This window comes from Moschus berezovskii, chromosome 8 (assembly GCF_049115385.1).
Source record: "Moschus berezovskii isolate FMDL1 chromosome 8, NW_MosBer_1.0, whole genome shotgun sequence".
In the NCBI taxonomy this organism is placed as follows: Eukaryota; Metazoa; Chordata; class Mammalia; order Artiodactyla; family Moschidae; genus Moschus; species Moschus berezovskii.
Window position 1 is genome coordinate 68760110 of NC_142467.1, and position 20175 is coordinate 68780284.

Here is a 20175-nt window from a genome sequence, read left to right on the forward strand (position 1 = left end):
ATGTGGTTGGCACAAGGAGCCCACAGACCCCGACTCACAGGTCATCATCAGAGCCTGCATCCTCAAAGCGGCCATCGCCCATGGGGAGGCTGGCTGCCTCCCTGCCTCGGCCAGGTGGGGTGGGCAAGCCCGGTGCCCCCTCCAGGGCCACGTCCTCATCCTCCGAGCCAGGTGGCCCATCCTCCGAGCTGGGACTGGGTGCATGGCCAAGGCCGGCGGCAGCAGCCCGCATGGCGGCCAGGGCGGCCATCTGTGCCCGCTGCATCCGGGTGCTCTCAGGCTCCCTGTCCTCCTCCGGAGTGGCCCTGGTACGGGCTGGAGGTTCAGGGGGCGGTGGTGGCTGCCGGGCCTCCAGTTCTTGGCGTGCCCGCTGCTGCCGCTGCAGGAGCGTCTCCATCACAGCCTGCAGCTTCATGGCCCTGCGGGCCGGGCCGCCCCGGGCACCAGGAGGGGGCGGTGGGGGCGGCCCCTGTGGGGAGGGGGCCCGGCCGCACTGCAGTGTGGGGGCCGCGGGGGAGCCGGGGCAGTGCAGGGTGGCAGGGGGCAGGGGCAGGCGCTGCTGGGCTCAGGCTGAGGGCTTGCGGGGCATGCCAGTGGCAGGCGGGCGACGCCTCCTTTCTCACACTGGGCACCGGGGGGTGGCGACGGCTGGCAGGTGGCTCATTCACGTGTGTACAGAAACCTGGGGGTGACAAGAGACCGTCAGACCGCACCTGGGCTCCTTCCCACTAAGATCGGACCTCAAAGGCCTCTTGGAAAATCCCTTCCATCCACGCCCATCAGGGTGCAAACCTGGGGGCCTCCCTGGAGGTGGAGGAGCATGCCCGCCCCATCTTCCCCCCTCTGTCCACCCTCCAGCAGGCTGAGAAGCAGGGTCACTCTGCACTGGACTCCCGAGGGCCTCAAGGTGGCCCCCACCTGTCTGGGCCACAGAGAAACAACACCTCCCAGAAAGAGCTGGATTATGGCTTCATAAACAGAGCAAGGGGACCAAGTATTCCCGGTCTCTGATTGGTCAAAGTCAGCTACCAAGTGCCAGAGTCCAGGGGGCTCCAGGTTCCAGTTCTGAGTTCTAGGCGCTGCTCACAGACATGCTGGTGCAGCCTAGCCCAGGGGGCTCCGGGCACCCTCCTTTCTCATAGAAACTATGACTGACCCAGATTGAGCACCTGCTGTATACAGGCTCAGGCTTCCCTACTCAAGCTCCTACCTCATCTCTAAACCTCAGTTACTCCAGGCCTCAGTCTCTCCATCTGCAAAACAGGGCCCAAACAGCACCCATCTCCCTGTGCCAAAGCAGGAATGATGCAAGTTTGTGATGATGCAGGCACAACTAGAAGGCACTCGCTAGACTTATGGAAGGAGGCTGGACGGGCCATGTTTCACAGGTGGAGAAAATAGGTTTGAGTTGTCCTGCTGGAGGGCACACTGCAGGTTCCGGGCAAGACTGGTTCCGAATCCAGAACCCAGGTCGAGGGGAATGCTGGAACTTCCCAACAGCCCCCACATGCTCTCTGGCGGCTTCCCTGCCCTTTGGGACCCCAAGTGGGGCCCAGGGCCCAGAACACAGCCCACTCTGCCCCCTGTCCCCCTCCCCAAGCCTGAGGTCCCTTTGGATCACTGCCAACCTACTCTGCCAGGGCCTTGGGCGGGCTCCAGGCATGGATGTTCCAGAGCCACCACCAAAGATAGGAGGATGTAGCCCCCTATCTGCATCCCAGCCCCCACCCCAGCCCAGGCCACACCCCACCCACCCAGGCCACCAATATAATAGACCAGGCAGAACTCAACAGGCCTGGCAGAGATACCCCAGATGGTACATCACTGAGATGCTGGGGGGGTGGTGGACAGGAGAGTCCAGGAGCCACTCCAGCCGGCCAATGACCCCCACAGGCTTCTGAGCATCTCCTCAGGCAGAAGGGGCCAGTGGGCAGGGGCTCCTGGTTGACAGCAGACATGGGCCACCAGGCTGGTTGGTCTCCCAGCCCCTCCTGTGACCTGCTAAGAGAAGCCCTCCCCCTCCCCCAGTGGAGTCTCATAGTAGAGACCCTCCCAACCTCCCCAGTCACAGGAGGGGGCCTCTCCCCAGTGATAGGGTTCCCAGCAGGATGGGTGAAAGGGCAGTGGGGGGCAAGTGGGAGCCCCTGCAGGAATGTGGGGAGGGGCCCATCCCCAAAGGGCCTCAGTACTCAGCACGGGCAGGGGTCCCAGGGCACAAAGACCCTCTCAGAGGCCATACTGCTGAGAGGGACCAGCGCCGCCTGCCCTTAGATGCAGCAGAAGAGCACCCAGCCCCCACCCCCAGGGATGGGCGGTCACCCGTCCCCCCACAGCCCCAAGAAGTGCTGAGGGGACATTTCTCACCCAGTGTCTAGTCTGGTCTGCTGCCCCTCCCCCACCATTGACAACTTCAAGATGAGCCCCCCTTCCCCACGGAAATGCTCTGGGCATCGCCCCCTCCCTTTGCGGGGGGGCAGAAGGAAGAGGCCAAAGGAAGCCACTCCCCCCCAAGCCACCACCCCCAGGCCTGCTGGGTTTAATGACCCTTCCGGGTCCATGGGTGGGGGAGGGGAGCAGTGCAGGACTCCACGTAGGGGCTGGTGGAGGGGGCAGGTGGGAACCCCAAAGCCCCACTAGGGCTGGGCCTGCATCCCCCACCCCCACCGTGGCTGCCATTAACCCTAGGCTGAGGACGCCCACCTCTCCAGACCCCTCCCCGCAAGAGCCCTTTGTCCTTGGCCCTACCCCCACTTTATGACAACCCCAGGGGAGAGGCATTCCCAGGCAGGGACAGGGCTGGGATGGGATGGGGCTGCTGGGGGGTCGCTGGGACCTGGCTGGGGGGGGCGGCAAGAAGGGATCTGAAGCCACACCTTCTCCCCCCTCCCAGGCCTCCCGGAGAGAGGTCACCAGCTCAGCCCAGGGCTTGCAAAACACGGTTATTTAAAGAGTTGTGCAAGGCTGGGCCCCGCGGGTGGCGAAAGGGGGCCCTCACTTCACGAGGGGAAGAGGAGGGGGAGGGCGGGGCAGAAAGGTGGGGAGGGGGCTAGGAGAGTCCGGAGCGGGTGGCCCGGAGGAAGTGAGAAAAGAAACACTGAAGAGGGAGAAGAAATTAGACGACAGAAACCCAAGTCCGATTTCAAAGGCTTCTTGGAAAGCGACCGATTTGCATGGTGGTGGGGGCGAGGCAAACCCTCCGGGCCGGGCGACTGAAAACGGAAGATTATTGACAAACCGGCCACCCCGGGTCCGCGGAACGTTGGAATTGACCAACGCGCTCTCCCCGCGCTTCCTGCGCCCGCTTTTGTGTGTGGGGGGTACTTAAAGAGGGAGGGGGCTTTTCCAGAGGATCTCCGCCAAAGAGTTAGGGTTCGGGCCGAGCCTCCCCGCCTCCCCGGACGCGGGCCCCGTGGTGTCCCCTCCAGGGGCCCCTTTCTGCCCCAGAGCCGACACTTTATAAATAAACCAGCCAGGCTGAGGAGGGTCACCAGAGAACTGCCCTCCCGACCCAGCGTTCCCACTCCCCTCGAAGCTCCAGAATAAAATACGGATTCCAGCGACAATAAATGAAATAACCCCGACCATAGCCCCCCGCGCGCGCGCCTAAAGACCATTTCCTTCCGCTGGGGGTGGGGGGGACACACACACTCGCGACCCCCGGTCACTCCCGCACCCGCGCAATATGGTAGGGGGTGAGGGCTCCGAGGACGTCGAAAAGAAAATCGCTCCAACTCCGACCCACTCGGGAAGCCCTTCCGCACCCACGTTCCTGACCAACTTTGGGGACCCCCCTCATTAGCTTCCAGGGCGCGCGACGCCCACCCGGGACGAAACCCGCGTTTTCAAGGGCCGGCCCACCTACTGCCCCAGCCTCACCGCGCGGGGCCCGCTCGGGGGGCGCAGGGCCCGCTCGGGGGGCGCATGCCCCACGCCTGGCGTCCGGCCCTGCCCCGGCCGCGCCTGGCCTCCGGCCCGGGCCGCGAGCTGTGTGCTGCTGGCTCCCGGCCACCGCCGGGTTTGTGCCGCGCGCCGACTCACCGAGTCGCCAGCCGAGTCCGCGTCTACACCCCCCACCGACCCGATTGGTAAAAGTCTCCCCGCGCGCGGCCTCCCCCGCCCCTCCCCTCCCCTCCCCCCCACCGGCGCGCTCACCGCCCCGCAGACAAATCACCGGGTGACAAATCGCTCTCAGATGCAAATACCTCGCCGGTGATTCAGCACCGCGGCCCGGGACGTGGGGAGGGCTCTCGTAAGACCCCCTCCCCCTTCCCAGACACCCCCTCGCCCCCCGCGCTTGGTCCGAAGACGCTCCAAGAGCCCAGGGGTGTTAGGGAAGGGGAGAGAGTGGACGGAAATTTTCAAGTCGCGGCCCCTTTAAATGATAATAAATAATAAAAGGGAAGGGGAACAGGGACGCGGTATGCCCCGCCCCTATCTAGGGACGGTCGTTAATGTGCTCTCCGCGGGCCAGAGTGTACAGGACACCGAGGTGGCAGGCAGGGCTGGAAGCGACAAAGGAGAAGAGGGAGGGGAGAAAGTTGGGGCTCCGCCTGGATGGGCTTAGGGCACAGGATCCCAGTCCGGGACCTCTACCTATTGTAACGACCGCCGAGGGTATACCTACCGGGCTCGGAGTTTCACCCCTGTCCTTTGGACTAAGCTACCAGCGCTAAAGACTTCACCCCCAGGAATGGTGCCTCGGTTTCCAAGTCTGTAAAGTGGGGATTAGAGACTCGATAAACAAAGGATCTGTGGTGACAGGAAAAGAGAGCAGTGCTGGGTCGGTGGGAGGGGGCCAGGGCTCTGCGATGAGGGCGCTGCATGGTGGAGGGGGGTCTGGGAGAGGGAGAGGCTGCCAGCGGGCACCGCACTGGCAAAGCGGTGGGATGGCGTCCAGGATTTCTGGGAGGGCTTATCGCGAAGTCCTGATGACCCCTACCCTCCCCACTACCCACCCCCTACAGCCCCCTCCTCTTGGAAACCTGACTCCCCACACCTTCTAGAAGGAGAGGCAAGGTTATCTTGTGGGTAATCATAATTCAATAATAATTTCCATCTTCTGAGCAGCGCTCAGCTGCGCGGCCATCTGCCCAACGCATGAAGTTCACATTTTTGTGTAATGCAGACCTCTGTCCCCATTTCAGACAGCGGGGGAAACTGAGGCCAGGGTAGGTTGGGGTAAGGTGGGGCTTGGGGGTGTGAGCCCCTGAGGCCTCCCCTGGGAGCTAATCGCAGGAGCCCAGGCTCCAGCCCAGATAAGAGCAAAGTGAGAGCATGGAGGGCAGGCAGGGGCCACCCAGAGGGCCCCTATGGGGAGGGACTGGAGTCCCTGATCTTGAGTTGTGGTTGAGGGGGGAGGGTTGTGTGTGCAGCCCCTCCAGTACAACAGACAGCATTGCCATCTTCTGGGGGTCCTCCCCCAACTCAACATCACCCACCCCCATTGAGGCCCTGTCTCTCTGGGGGATTCCCAAACCCAGTGGACAGTGCAAGGGAGCCACCCCCATCCATGATGGGTGGTCAGAGGCAGAGTTCTGCCTTCTCCTTTCAGGAACCCAGCCTTCCAGCCCCCCAGGCCATTATAGCCTACTAACAGCAGGTGACAGGGAGGCCTCCACCTTGAAGCTATTAAACAGCCACCCCCCAGCTGCCCACCTCACCACCCCTGCCACCAGAGGGGCAATAACTGCCCTGCCCCAGGAGAGAGGAGAGTTTGGAGACCCAGATGAGCTGGGGGAGGGAAGCTGTCCTTTAAGGACCAGACCCCAGGTCAGTTCCAAAGTGCAGGAAAGCCCCCCCTCCATCAAAGAGCCAAACATAAGGATGCAAGCCCTGCCTTACCCGGCACAGGAGGATGAGCCTCACTGTGCCTGTTCCCCCTCTCTAAAATGGGTCAATTTACATTCCCTCCTCCTTCAGTGGTTTTGAGGATCTCATTCCCCTCTGGTCAAAGGGAAGGGGGCAGGGAGGGGAGTCTCCTGGGGGGCAGGAAGGGTGCTGCTTAGCCCCCCACATTTTCCAGAAGAAAGCAGTTGTCTCTAAATAGCTAGGGGCAACTTCCCAGAGGAGCCTGGCCCAGCAGGATGAGGGGCTGTAAGATTCCCAGCTGCCTCTAGTGAAGGGGGTCCTATTTTTAGCCCAGGGACCTAGCTGGGAATTGACCCCAGTTTTGCTGGTTCCTCCAGGGATAGGCAGCAGGTATGGGTTGCACCTGGGTACTGGCTGTGTGCTTTTAGGTTAGCCTGGACCCCTCTCTGAGTCTCTGTTTCCCAAACTGGAAAATGAATACAGCGACCCCAGCCCTGTAAGGTTTCCTGACCAAACCAGCTTGTGGGCCACCTGTGAAAACCAGCCTATTCTCACTGAGGCTCTCAAGACCCTCATCCTGTCATCCATTCAGGGTTGGGGGGCACCTTTTTAAAAGTTCACCAAGGGACTTCCCTGATGGTCCAGCAGTTAAGACTGGACTCCCAATGCAGGAGGCCCAGGTTTGATCCCTGGTCAGGGAACTGGGGGGCTTCCCAGGTGGTGCTAGTGGTAAAGAACCCACCTGAAAATGCAAGACTCCAGAGACACATGTTCAAGATCCCAGAGGAGGGCATGGCAACCCACTCCAGTATTCTTGCCTGGAGAATCCCATGGACAGAGGAGACTGGCGGGCTATAGTCCATGGGGTCTCAAAGAGCTGGACACGACTGAAGTGACTTAGCATGCATGCGTGCAGGAAACTAGATTTCCACATGCTGCAACTGAGTTCCTATGCCACAATTAAAGATACCGCATGCCTCAACTCTGACCTGGTGCATCCAAATAAATTAAAAATAAATTATTTAAATAAATAAATAAGTTTACCCAGATTCCAAACTGCCCATCTTTCCACATATATTCCTCCTCAAACATATTCTGCCTCAGGGCCTTTGCCCTGGCTATTACCCAGACCATTCCCTTGCCTGGCCTGCCTTTCCCCAGTTTTGCCTTCTCATTCAAACTGGAACCTCAGGTCATACTCTTTTATCTTCTTCCAGGCTGTTCTATTCAAAACAGCTGTATTTATTTAACCTAGTCAGCCTTGAGCATGGCTGGCTGCATGTCCAGTGCTGAGGCTGGGCCTGACATATGAAATTGTCTGAATGAATGAATTCACAGGTTCCCTCTGTCCTCCCTAATCCCGTGGTATTTCTGATGTCTGTCTGCACAGAGGTGGAGGGCAAATTGAACTATTCACCATCTCAATCTCAAAATGTCTCAGCCCCCCAAAACCCCCTGAACCCGAACATTCTCTAGTCACCCACACTTGGCCTCCAGGTTTCCTTGTCTTTGCGAGCCAGGGTCTGTGAAAATGTAATTTTAACTTAGAATAAGATGAAAAAATCGAGTATAATTATAAGGAATGTATAGTCACGAATCCACCCTAAGATAATTTGTCTTTATACCAAGGCAGCAACAAAATATGATTAGTAGTATTTCTTCATGGAAGGGGCCCAGGAGACCCAGGACATTCATAATGAGGCTCTACGTGACTTATTTTGCACCGGGCACACATTGAGCCCGGGGTCTAGGTTGGGGTACAGGGGAGAGACTCCCTACAAGCGCTGGGGTTCCTTTGTGGGGTGGACTCGACCCTCCGCGGAGTGCGCGCGCCCCCTGCCGTGTACCTACGGGATGCAGCCAGAGGCGGGGCCTCGAGTCCGAGCCGCCAGGGGGCGCTGTTTCACTTGTAAATGAATTTCCCCGGTCGGATGAGGAAACAGGCCAGCCTAGCCTTTCTTGTGGCTCCTTTGAAATGCCCCCGGGTAGATTCGATGATAAAACACAGGGCTTGCAGTTACATTTGAATTTCCAATAAACAAGAAATTTGCTGTTATTGTTGTTCAGTGGCTAAGTTGTATCTGACTGTTTGCGACCCCTTGGACAGCAACATGCCAGGCTCCCTGTTCATTGTCTCCCGGAGTTTGCTCAAACTCACGTCCATTTGAATCCGTTATGCTACATAACCATCTCATCCTTCTGTAACCCTAAGCCTCCTTTCCTTTTGCCCTCTATCTTTCCAAGCATCAGGGTCTTTTGCAGCCAATCTGTTCTTTGCATCAGGTGGCCAAAGTATTGGAGCTTCAGCATCAGTCTTTCCTTTCAGTTCAGTTCAGTCAGTCAGTCATGTCCGACTCTGTGACCCCACGGACTGCATCATGCCAGGCTTCCCTGTCTATCACCAACTCCCGGAGCATACTCAAACTCAAGTCCATCGAGTCCGTAATGCCATCCAACCATCTCATCCTTTGCCATCCCCTTCTTCTCCCGCCTTCAATCTTTCTCAGCATCAGGGTCTTTTCAAATGAGTCAGTTCTTCACATCAGGTGGCCAAAGTATTGGAGTTTCAGCTTCAGCATCAGTCCTTCCAATGAATATTCAGGACTGATTTCCTTGAAGATGGACTGGTTTGATCTCCTTGCTGTCCAAGGGGCTCTCAAGAGTCTTCTCCAACACCACAATTCAAAAGCATCAATTCTTCGGGGCTCAGCTTTCTTTATGGTCCAACTCTCATATCTATACATGACTACTGGAAAAACCATAGCTTTGACTAGATGGACCGTTGTTGGCAAGGTAATATTTTTGCTTTTTAATATGCTGTCTAGGTTGGTCATAGCTTTTCTTCCAAGGAGCAAGTGTCTTTTGATTTCATGGCTGCAATCAGCATCCGCAGTGATTTTGGAGTCCAAAAATAAAAAATTTCTCACTGTTTCCACTGTTTCTCCATCTATTTGCTGTGAAGTGATGGGACTGGATGCCATGATCTTACTTTTCTGAATGTTGAGTTTTAAACCAACTTTTTCACTCTCCTCTACTGACTGGTTTGATCTCCTTGCAGTCCAAGGGATTCTCAAGAGTATTCTCTAGCATCACAATTCAAAAGCAAAACAACGAATAGTTTATATATATATATATATATCCCAATTTTGCACAGCACATAATGATACTAAAACTTTTGTCACTGTTTATTTACCTGAAATTGAAATTAACCCCTCTCCTGACCCACCCTAACCTCTGGGGTTTATTCTCATGCTGTGGTTTCTGGCTCCATCTCTACCCAAATCAGCTGCACTGGCCTTTACCTGGTGCTGGCATCCCACAAAGGTTAGAGTAATCATAAGAATGAAATAATGAATTGAAAAAAATCTCCTCATACCTTATACCATACCCCTCCCTGTTGAGAAGCCTTCTATGGTTCCCACCCACTCAGGACAGACCCAACACATCTCCTTGCTTATAAGGTCTCGGCCATCACTTGTTCTCACTTCTCTCATCTCCCATCCTTACCTGGGAAGCCCTACCTGCCTCCCACCTATTTCTAAGATTCACCAGGCATACCCTGCCTCATGGCCTTTGCACTGGCTGTGGCCGCCATCGGATATGCTCTTTCCCCACCTCTGAGCTGAGGTCACATTTCCTGGCTTCACCTCATCTAGGAAGCCTTCCCTGAATCATGGTCTGGTTTACAGTTGCTCACAAAGGACACCCATATCTCCTTGGTAACCCTTTGCAGTGCTTTTATTTGCATCTCTCTTGGTAGCTTACCCGGAGAAGGCAATGGCAAGCCACTCCAGTACTCTTGCCTAGAAAATCGCATTGACGGAGGAGCCTGGTGGGCTGCAGTCCATGGGGTCGCTACTAGTTGGACATGACTGAGCTACTTAACTTTCACTTTTCACTTTCACACATTGGAGAAGGAAATGGCAACCCACTCCAGTGTTCTTGCTGGAGAATCCCAGGGATGGGGGAGCCTGGTGGGCTGCCGTCTACGGGGTCTCACAGAGTCGGACACGACTGAATCGACTTAGCAGCAGCAGCAGCAGCAGGTAGCTTACCACTTACTGGCCCCACTGCCAACTAGACAGGGGCTCTGTATGGGCACGGGTCAGAGGGTGCCTCACACACAGCACCTGGCACACAGAAGGGGCTCTGAAAACAGTCCCCAGATGAACAGGCTTGAGGACAAAGTGGGGTCTGCAGTTTGGGGAAGATGCCGCTTCCTCGATGTCCCCTTTCAAGCTTTTCACATCATTTCTTAAACACTTTTTTTCAAGAGTATTGTGGATTCTAATGCAGATAGCTCCCTCACGCCCTTCACCAGGCTTCTCCCAACAGTGATATTTTGCAAAACTATGTCGTTCAACATTGGAATCAGAGCCCACCCGTGGATCTGGGTGCCCATTTCACTCGTACTCGTGTGTGCCCACTTCCTTTTCTGCAGTTCAGTCACGTGCAGGTTTGTGTCTCCACCACGTCCAGGGACAGAGTGGCTCCGTCACAAAGGTCCTGCATGTTGTCTGCTTCCTGTTATCTCCTACCCTGGCCACCCTGCATCTGCTCTCCATTCCATATTTTTGTTACCTTGAGGAGGTTACACAGATGGAATCTTACCTCATGTAACCTTCGCAGGGTTCCTCCCTTCACTCAGCATCATTCCCAGAGATCTGCCGTGGGTGTGTGTGTATCAGCAGTGTGTTCATAACTTCGAACAGTTGAGCAGTTGTGGATGGACTGGCCCATGATTTGTTCAACTACTCACTCATTGAGGGACATCTGGTTCGTTGACAATTTGGGAGTATCACAAATAAAGCTGCTATGATCATATGTGTATGTGGTATGGACTGTAGCCCTCCAGGCTCCTCTGTCCTTGGGATTCTCCAGGCAAGACTACTGGAGGGGGTTGCCGTGCCCTCCTCCAGGGGATCTTCCCAACCCAGGGATTGAACCTGTGACCCTTATGTCTCCTGCATTGGCAGATGTGTTCTTTACCACTAGTACCACTTGGGAAGCCATGGTTTTGTGTGAACAGAAGTTTCTATTTCTCTGAGATAGATGCCTAAGAGTCCCCTTAAACTGTTTGCTTATTTTTGGCTGCCCAGGGTCTTCGTTGCTGCTCACGGACTTCCTCTAGTCGTGGTGAGTGGGGACTACTGTCTATTGCAGTGCCTGGGCTTCTTATTGTGGTGGCTTCTCTCATTGCAGAGCACAGGCTCAAGGGCATGTGGGCTTAGGCTTAGTGGTGCACAGGCTTAGTTGCTCCTTGGCATGTGGAATCTTCCTGGACCAGGGATTGAACCTGTGTCCCCTGCTTCAGCAGGCAGATTCTTGTCCACTGCACCACCAGGGAACTCCTTGTTTGTTTTCTTATTCATTTTTCATAGAGAAATTCTGCCATTCCCTGTATACACACCATCTCTTTTAATCACTCCCACTGTGTGCTGAACCCTGGGGACACACCGGGGACCAATCAAGATACATACCAAGCAAGTACAGTACAAGGATGTCAGAGCTGAGATGGGGCAGCCCTGGGCCCAGGTGAGGGGCCTGACCCAGCCTCCTGGTATCCAGGAGGGCTTCCTGGAGGAGGAGGCAGCTGAGCTGAGACTTGATAGATGAGCAAGGGTGCAGGTGACCTGGAGCAACAAGGGACCTGCCTGTGCAAAGGCCACAGGTAAGGGTCAGGACAACATCAATGTCAGAATGGCCTCCCCTTCTCACATAACATCTCTGCATATTTGGGCTCTTTGGAGACCTAGGATGTCCCCTAATAATTTGGGGGGACAGAGTCCTCCTCGAGATGGGCAGTTGTCCTTCAGGGAGACTAAGGCTGAGGCCTGCAGGGACTGACCCTAGCCCTGCCCCCCGCCCACAGACAAATGCAGTTGAACCCACAATGAGGTGGCTCTGCCCCCAACACCTTGAATCTGGTTGTGACCCTGACAGCTCCCAACAACTCCCTGTGGCAGGGGTGAGGTTGCAGGCCTTTGGATGCTGTGCAGCTCCTCCTCCAATTGGAAGTCTCTGCTCAGTAGAAAGTCTGACTTTCCCCAGACTGCCCTGCTGGGAGGAAGTCCAGGCAGCCATGGAAGCGCACTGGCTACCAGACTGAAAGCAAAGCCTTCTCTGGCCTTCCCAGTTCAGCCGCTGGGTTGGCAGCTCCACCCAATACCACCCATGGATCACAAGAACCGCCTGGCTGGGTCCACTCACCCACAGAACTATGAGCAGTGATTGATGCTGGGGTCTTCCCTGGTGGTCCAGTGGTTAAGACTCCCCCATATGATTCAGGGGACATGGGTTTTATCCCTGGTCAGGGAACTAAGATACCGCAGGTTTCAGAGCAACTGAGCTGTGTGCTGCAACTAAGACCCGTTGCAGCCAAATAACATTTTTTTAATGACACTAGTTTTGAAAAAGACGCTGATGTTGCTATAGGCCTCTTTACTTGGGGCTGTTATGTAGCAATGGTCCTGCTCCCTTGGGTTGTTGTTCAGTCATTAAGTCATGTCTGACTCTTTGAGACCCGATGGACTGCAGCACGCCAGGCTTCGCTGTATTTCACTGTCTCCCAGAGTTTGCTCAGATTTATGTCCATTGAGTCGGTGATGCTCTCTAACCCTCTCATCCTCTGCTACCTACTCCTTGTGCCTTCAATCTTTCCCAGTATCACAGTCTTTTCCAGTGTATCGGCTCTTCACATCGTCTGGTCAGAGTATTGGAGTTTCAGCTTCAGCATCAGTCCTTCCAATAAATATTCAGGGTTAATTTCCTTTAGGATTCACTGGCTTGATCTCCTTGCTGTCCAAGGGGATTTCGAGTCTTCTCCAGCACTGAAATTCAAAAGCATCAATTCTAAGGTACTCAGCCTTCTATATGGAGAAGGCAATGGCACCCTATTCCAGTACTCTTGCCTGGAAAATCCCATGGACGGAGGAGCCTGGTAGGCTGCGGTCCATGGCGTCGCTAAGAGTCGGACACGACTGAGCGACTTCACTTTCACTTTTCATTTTCATGCATTGGAGAAGGAAATGGCAACCCACTCTGGTGTTCTTGCCTAGAGAATCCCAGGGATGGGGGAGACTGGTGGGCTGCTGTCTATGGGGTCGCACAGAGTTGGACACGACTGAAGCGACCTAGCAGCAGCAGCAGCGGCAGCAGCAGCAGCCTTCTATAAAGATTGTTGCAACTCTCACATCCATACATGACTACTGCAAAAACCAGTTTTGACTATACGGACCTTGTCTGCAAAGTGATGTCTCTGCTATTTATTCAATGACACCCATGATTTTCCAGCCAGGACTCTGAACACTCACTCACAAGGTACCAAGAAGAATACCTTATTTCATCCATTTTAAGATGTACATCACGTTCACTTTTTAGTATCTCTGAAAATGACATTTGTACAGTCTTACAATTGTACAGTCAACCACAGGGCAGCGTGTGAAAAGTCCTATTGACGCTTCCTCCAAAGTTCCAGAAAATGTCAGCATCAAAGCATCTTCAATTCAGGAAACACAGAAAGAATAATTACAGCATCAACAGTGGCAAACATACAGCAGATTTGTATCAAATGTTGCAAGAGGGCAAAGCCTTTTCACTATTATGATTTGGGGCAGAAACAGAATAATAGCAGCTGCTATTTAAGCCCGCCTGTTTCAGAGGGGCCCGTCGATCCCTTCAGAGAAGGCTCCGAGAGACACAGTGTGTTCCCTCGGAACGCACAGCATACGCAGCCCGGGACTACCGCTGCCTGATTTCGGGGGGCCTGCCGTGGCCCAGGCGTCGCAGCTGGGTTTGGCGGGCAGCCGCAAGGTCCGAGGGTCCAGGCCGCCAGGGCCGCAGGAGCGGCCGGGGAGCGCAGGGGCAGACACGGCGAAAGGCCTGGCGGAAGTGGGAGCCCAGGAAGGCGTAGAGCAGTGGGTTCAGCGCCGAGTTGCAGTAGGACATGCAGTGTGCCCAGATCTTGAGCGCGTAGGCGGCGTAACTGCGCGGATGCCAGGCGCCGGCCGGGCCCAGCGCCTGAAGCAGCAGGAACAGCTGGATGGGGCCCCAGCAGGCAGCGAAGAGCAGGACCACCGCTGCCACCAGCCGCGAGACCTTGGCCCGCACGGCACCCGCCCGCTCCGCCAGCAGCTGCCCCTGGGGAGAGGAGGAAGAGGGAAGGCGAAGGGCTGGCGGCGACTACACCCCTCCTCGGCCGCTCCTCTTCTTGACCCTCTCGAATTACCCCCAACCCGGGCCACCGCCCTCCCTCCCGTAGATGCGCCTCACTTCCCCCACCCAGCCGCCCACCTGCAGGGTGCCGTCGGCGGGCGCTGGGCGCACGGCGGCCCGGCCCAAGTGGCGCAGCATGGCCCCGTAGCAGGCACAGGTGGCGACCAGCGGCAGCAGGTAGAGTGCCAGCAGGTTGTAGAGCGCAAAGGCTCGCTCGAGGGCGCGGCTGGGGAAGGCTTCGCTGCAGTAGGTGCGCGGTCCGGACGACAGGCGATGTAGGGCGAACACCGGCGCCGACACGACAGCCGAGCCTGCATCAGGGCCCTGCTGAAGACCCTGCCCCGGGGGGAAGAGGGGCGCAAGAGGGCCCGGGTCTCCCCGGTGCCTCCCGGGCAGCGGGCCACTGAGGGCTTGCTAGGCGCGGGTCCACTTGGGTTCCCGCCCTCAGGGGCCCTTGCAGGGAGCGCCAGTGCGCCCATTTCCCAGATGCACGATCGAAGCAGTGGGAGGGGGTGAGCCCAGGGACGACGACTTGTTTCCCCCAACCCGTGCGACCGCCACGCTGAACTCACCCACCCAGATGCCGAGGCTGACTGCCAGCGCCAGGCGGGGCGTGCGGCGATGCAGGGCGCGCAGCGGGAACACTGTCACGTACCAGCGGTCCACGCTCATAGCAGTCAGGGTGGCGCACGTGGCCTGCACCGAGACCTGGGAAAGCCAGGAGTCCGGCGATTGGCCCCCTGCCCCGTCAGGGCCTTTCCCTGTCCGCGCCCTCCTTGCGGGTCCCCCACTGTCCAGCCACTCGAGTACAGGCAGGACTTGACCCGGGAAGGTCTCCAGGACCCACGTTTGAAGGGGCAGGAGAAGGGGGTGCCAGAGAGGAGCCCAGGATGGTGGCGGAGGGAGGAGCCTTCGGGGGTAGCCTGAAACCCCCAAGACTGAGACCAGGAGAGGCAAAGCCATCCTATTAGGATCCCAATACCTGCCCCAGTCCTACCCACCCAGACCCAGTGCCCGCCCCGCCCAGCCCACCTCCACACCCGGTCCATGGCCCCTACCAGGCAGCAGGGAGGCCGCCCCCGCCCCAACCCAGACTCTGCCCCGCCCACCTCCACGACAGCCCCTGGCTCGCACCAGCCCGCAGGAGGTCCGACCCCGCCCACACCCAGACTCTGCCCCGCCCACCTCCACAACAGCCCCTGGCTCGCACCAGCCCGCAGGAGGTCCGACCCCGCCCACACCCAGACTCCGCCCCCGGCCCGTCTGCCCTCAGCCCGCGCACCTGCTGGATGTAGTTGAGAAACTTGCACATGAAGTCGCCCAGAACCCAGGCGGGCAGCGGGTAGAGCAGAGCGGTGAAGGGCACGCAGCACAGCAGGAACGTTAAGTCCGTGGCCGCCAGGTTTGCTGCAGGCCGGGAACGCGCGGGTTCTGAATGTGGGGCGCAACGCCCTAGCCCTTCAGCGCCCTCGCCCAGCCTCCTGGGTCTCGCCTTTGTCCAAGTGACCAGCAGGGCGGCTCGGGAGGCACCCAGAGAGACCCCAGCATCCGTGGGCAGAGAAGTTGGGCGCTTCCTCTCACTTTTTTATTTATCAAACACCCCTCACCCAGCTCCTGCTTTGTAGCCATTCAAGCAGTAATGGGCCCTGCTCACCCGTCGGGACGGCAAATAGGCCCTTGCCCTCCGAGCCTCAGTTTTCTCATCTGTAAATTGAGTGGTGCCAGCCAACAGAGAATGGAGAACACGGACTGAGTGAGTCCTCACCCAGGTAGGGCACCCTCATCACACAAACGTATAAACTGAGCCTCTGGGGCAGTGGTTGCCAACTGGGGGCCCGCGGGCCATGCAGTCTTTCCCCCACTCCTTTTATTCATCCCACACGGTGTTACAAATGTCAAATGTCACACATTTGCATCGGACATCTTTCTTGAGTGACAGTGGCTAGAGCTCCGTGGGCCACACTTTCCAACCTCCCTTTTAACTACTCCAGTCAAGACAGAACTCTTCAACGCCACATTTGGCGACCTCTAGCCTAAGGTACAGGGACAGTAGGGAAAGGACCAGGGACCCTGCAGCGGAGAAATCCCTAATTGAGAGGACCCCGACTCACCGCTAGAGGCGCCCCCCGGCCACTACGCCCTTTCCTAGACCCCCGGAATGGCCCTCCGACACCGTGAAGCGCCGGGCGCTCACCGATGTAGAAGTTGGTCACCGTCCGCATCTGCTTGTGGCGGCAGATGACGAAGATGACCACTGAGTTCCCTGTCAGGCCGAGCAGCATCAGCGCGCCGAAGAAGAGCGGCACCAGCCAGGCGTCCACGGGCCAAGGCGCAGGGATCGCGCCGTCCGAGGTGTTGGCGCCACAGCCCGGGCAGACCGTTGTGTTGGCCAGCGCCCACCAGGACGCGTTGGGCCCAGACGCGGACAAGGGCTGCATTGCCACCCTCCTCCTCCTGACCACCCTCCGGGATTGCACCCTGCAATCGCTGCCGTGACTTTCCCGATCGCCCTCCGGGGATGCGCTGCAAGGTCTGGGTCGCAGCTTTCCTGGACTCCTCAACTGCAGCCACTGCGCGTTTATACCTCCGCATCCCACCTTGCCCCGCCTTCCCGCCTCTCCTGCAGCCGCTGGCCACTCCCTCCCCTGCCTGTGCGCCCTCTGTTCACCGGAGCAACACCCTGCTCCCGCATCCCGTCCTCCCCCTCCAAGGTAAGGATGAGAGCACCGGAGGAGGACTGGGGAAGGGAATGTGGAGCAGAGCAGGGGGAGCGGTAGGCTTCCTAGAGGATGCTGTAGACCCGGGAAGGACCCATCCTTACCCCAGGAGACTCACCAGCAAGAAAAGCAGAGGGACAAAGCCTCAGAGACTAGGGGATGAAGCCCGTTAGAGGCCATGCCTCTGACCTTCCATGGGGCTGGGGCTCTGGGCTGGTGGTGAGGCCAGCCCTCTCAGGCCTTGAGTATCATTGCTGCCAGGGTTTGTCCCAGGATACTGGGGAGCCATGGAAGGTTCAGGGCGAGGGAGGGTTGCCCAGAATCTGGTGGTCAGAAGATGCCTGTTCTTTCACTAACTCAACCTGCCCAAGACTTTGATGCAAATCAGATCCCTAGGGATTGTCCACCTTCCCCGTAATGGACAATCAACTGGCCGCTGTCTGCACTGGGGATACAGTCATCTGTGCTGCTGGGAACCAGGAGTGTGGTGGGTACCAGGTGAAGGGCAGTTTATAGAGAACTACGTTGATCTCCAAATCCACACTCAGAAACGTATCCTGTGAGGCAGGAAACAGGGCATGAAGGTGCAGAAGAAAAAATGCTGTCCTCTGTGTAAAACAAAGATTAAAAGGTGGAAAAACAATGAAGTATGCACAAGGGACATTCCTGGTGGTCTAGTGGTTAGGAACCTGCCTGCCAATCCAGGGGACACAGGTTCAATCCCTGGTCCATCTGGGAAGATTCCATATACCCGGGGGCAACTAAGCCCACATGCTACAACTACTGAAGCCCAATCTAGAGCCTGTGCTTTGCAACAAGAGAAGCCAGCTCAATGAGTAACCTCTGCTGTCTGCAACTAGAGAAAGCCTGAGTGCAGCAATGAAGATCCAGCATATGAAAAAATTAATGAATTTAAAAATGCGCACAGGCACCAAGGTGCATTAAACATCTCCGAAAGAAAGTACAATGAGCCTGGAATGGGGGGAAGGGGGACATTTATCTTTTCACCCCTTTCATACCTTCAGCATCATGACAATGGCCTAAAAATTCAGAAAAGGGAAAAACATCCCTTTGGGGTGGTATTGGAGGGGCTTTCCCAGTGCCTCAGTGGTAAAGAATCCACCTGCAATGCAGCAGATGCAGATTTGATCTCTGGGTTGAGAAGATCCCCTGGAGGAGGGCATGACAACCTATTCCAGTATTCTTCCCTGGGGAAACCCATGGACAGAGACTGGCAGTCTCTCCTACAGACCACTACAGTCCAAGGGGTCACAGAGAGTTGGACATGACTGAAATGACTAAGCACACAGGGGTGGTAATGAGGGCCAGGTTAGGATGAGGAGACCCCAGGATACTTGGAGAGGGGAAGAACTGTTCTGGGGAGGCTGCTCAGCTGCGTGGGCCTGGGAGATCAGTGAGAAGGGGGCCGGGGCTCTGGGGGACAGCGGTGGCTCCTGGGCAGGCCAAGGATCTGGGAGGGTGTTATGACAGGAAGGTGATGACAGGGACTTCCCTGGTGGTCCAGTGGTTAAGGCTCTGCGGTTCCACGGCAGGGGATGTAGGTTTGATCCCTGGTTGGGGGTCCCAAATGCCCCACTGTGCTGCCCTCCCCCACGTCTGCCAATAAAAGAGGGGGGTGAGGAGAGGAATGAGTCAAGGGGAGAAAATAAAACAGTGAGGACAGAATGAGTGAGGCTCAAGAATCAGGTCAAGACCCAGGTTGGCACATTTGTTGAGTGGCTGGTCATCGTGGGCTAGAGTTGGAGACCAAATATCGCCCCTACACCTAGAGACCCTGCCCAAGCACTGTCTCCAGAGATCCCATTTCCCATCACCTTGATTCTTTCCCTCCTTTCCACATTTATCTACATGAGGTCATACAGCGTGTGCTTTCTTGGGTCTTGTAATAGTTCCTCCTCCTCTTTTTTCTCCTCTTGCTCTTTACTTGTTAAAGCAATGTGATCATTGGTCCTGTACAGGTTCCACCAGGCTGGATCTGGGTGAGTTGCATCCCTTGGTGTCCCATATCATGGTCTTGTGTACATGCGTGCTAAGTTGCTTCAGTTGTGTCTGATTCTTTTCAACCCTATGGACTGTAGCCCACCAGGCTCCTCTGTCCATGGGATTCTCTAGGCAAGAATACTGGAGTGGGTTGCCATTTCCCTTTCCAAGAGATCTTCCCTACACAGGGATCAAACCTAGGTCTCATGTCTACCTGCATTGGCAGGGGGGTTCTTTACCACTAGCATCACCTAGGAAGGCCCATCATGGTCCTAGTTTCCCACTTTTCTTGTGGAATGAAGGATGGATTCCAGGTTCTAGAGCAGGTCTAGGTTTCTGTTCTTAAACCTTCCCTGGCTACCCATTGCCCTTGGGTCAAAAAAAAGATCTGTCATTAAAGGACCACCTTTGGTCTGTCCCCTCTTCTCTGCCTCTATTCTGCCCACCACCCCCTCTTCTCCCATTATCCTACTCTGGCCATCTGGATGCCCCAGGACCTTTACACTGACTGTTCCTTCTGCCTGCTATACCCTTCTTACTTTTGCATATGCTAGTCCTCTTTCCAAAAGTCCTCTCTTTCTGATCCCAGGGGAAGAGGTCTGTTTGATTACCACTGGGTCTGGAGAGCTTAGCCCCTAAAAGGCAAGGAAAGGTGCCACTAGCTTTGTTCCTTTGTTTTTTCTTTAATGTTTATTTTCTATTTATTTGTCTGCGACAGGTCTTAATTGAGGCAAGCAGACTCTAGTTCCCTGACCAGGGATCAAACCTGGACCCCTGCACTGGGCTGGAGGAGTCTCAGCCACAGGACCATCAGAGAAGTCCGTGTTGCATCTTTCAGTTTTGTTCAGTTGCTCAGTCCTGTCCCACTCTTTGCGAGCCCATGGACTGCAACATTCTAGGCTTCCCTGTCCATCACCAACTCCCAGAGCTTGCTCAAACTCATGTCCATCGAGTCGGTGATGCCATCCAACCATCTCATCCTCTGTCGTCCCCTTCTCCTGCCTTCAATCTTTTCCAGCATCAGGGTCTTTTCCAATGAGTCAGTTCTTCGCATCAGGTGGCCAAAGTATTGGAGCTTCAGCTTCAGCATCAGTCCTTTCAACGTTGTATCTTTAGAGAAGAGTAAACTGAGGCACTCAGCCGGGATCCGGAGGCTGCTCTTTGAAGGAGGTTCCCGGAGGGGCCTGGTGGAAGGCGAGCCCTGCTGCCGCTTAGGGGTGGGGTGGTGTGTGGCACGGGGCACTAGGTCTGTCCAAGCATTTGAAAAGGACGTCCCCTTCCTGCCTTCCTCCCCAGGCCTCAATTTCCCCACGGTCCCCCGGGGGCAGGGGGCCCGGCCCACAGCCCGGCAGCGCCCAGGGGGCCGCTGTGTCCCCTGCGGCAGGGGCCTCGGTGTCCCCATCCTTGCCCCGGGGATGGGTGTCCCCGGCCCGCC

The 20175-nt window shown here is 56.5% G+C and overlaps 2 protein-coding genes across 7 annotated transcripts in view; both read right to left on the reverse strand.

Annotated features, from left to right (window-relative positions):
• The window catches only part of ARID3A (AT-rich interaction domain 3A), a 35536-nt gene extending 31180 nt beyond the window's left edge, over nucleotides 1-4356 (reverse strand). Inside the window, exons 1-2 of one of the 6 annotated variants that reach the window (XM_055429913.2) lie at nucleotides 4203-4356; nucleotides 39-682 (exon numbers count right to left, since the gene is read on the reverse strand). In XM_055429913.2, coding sequence (XP_055285888.2) covers nucleotides 39-415 — 377 coding nt within the window. In that variant the 5' untranslated portion in view covers nucleotides 416-682; nucleotides 4203-4356. The other 5 variants (XM_055429916.2, XM_055429914.2, XM_055429912.2 and 2 more) reach the window with 5 other exon arrangements.
• An 8831-nt stretch (nucleotides 4357-13187) lies between these two features.
• KISS1R (KISS1 receptor) lies at nucleotides 13188-16460 on the reverse strand. Its single transcript, XM_055431149.2, has 5 exons — nucleotides 16217-16460; nucleotides 15305-15429; nucleotides 14595-14730; nucleotides 14101-14333; nucleotides 13188-13947 (listed from the first exon to the last, which is right to left on the reverse strand). Exons 1-5 carry the CDS (start codon nucleotides 16458-16460, stop codon nucleotides 13549-13551), a joined length of 1137 nt encoding a protein of 378 aa, XP_055287124.1. The 3' UTR covers nucleotides 13188-13548.
• Nucleotides 16461-20175: the final 3715 nt, after the last annotated feature.

Coding starts and splice junctions, on each gene's coding strand:
- KISS1R (XM_055431149.2), bottom strand. CDS start 16,460: ATGCAGCCCTTGTCCGCGTCTGGGCCCAACGCGTCCTGGTGGGCGCTG. Junction 15,430..16,216: donor GGTGACCAACTTCTACATCG/GTGAGCGCCCGG, acceptor CCCGGCCTGCAG/CAAACCTGGCGGCCACGGAC. Junction 14,731..15,304: donor TTCTCAACTACATCCAGCAG/GTGCGCGGGCTG, acceptor TGGCTTTCCCAG/GTCTCGGTGCAGGCCACGTG.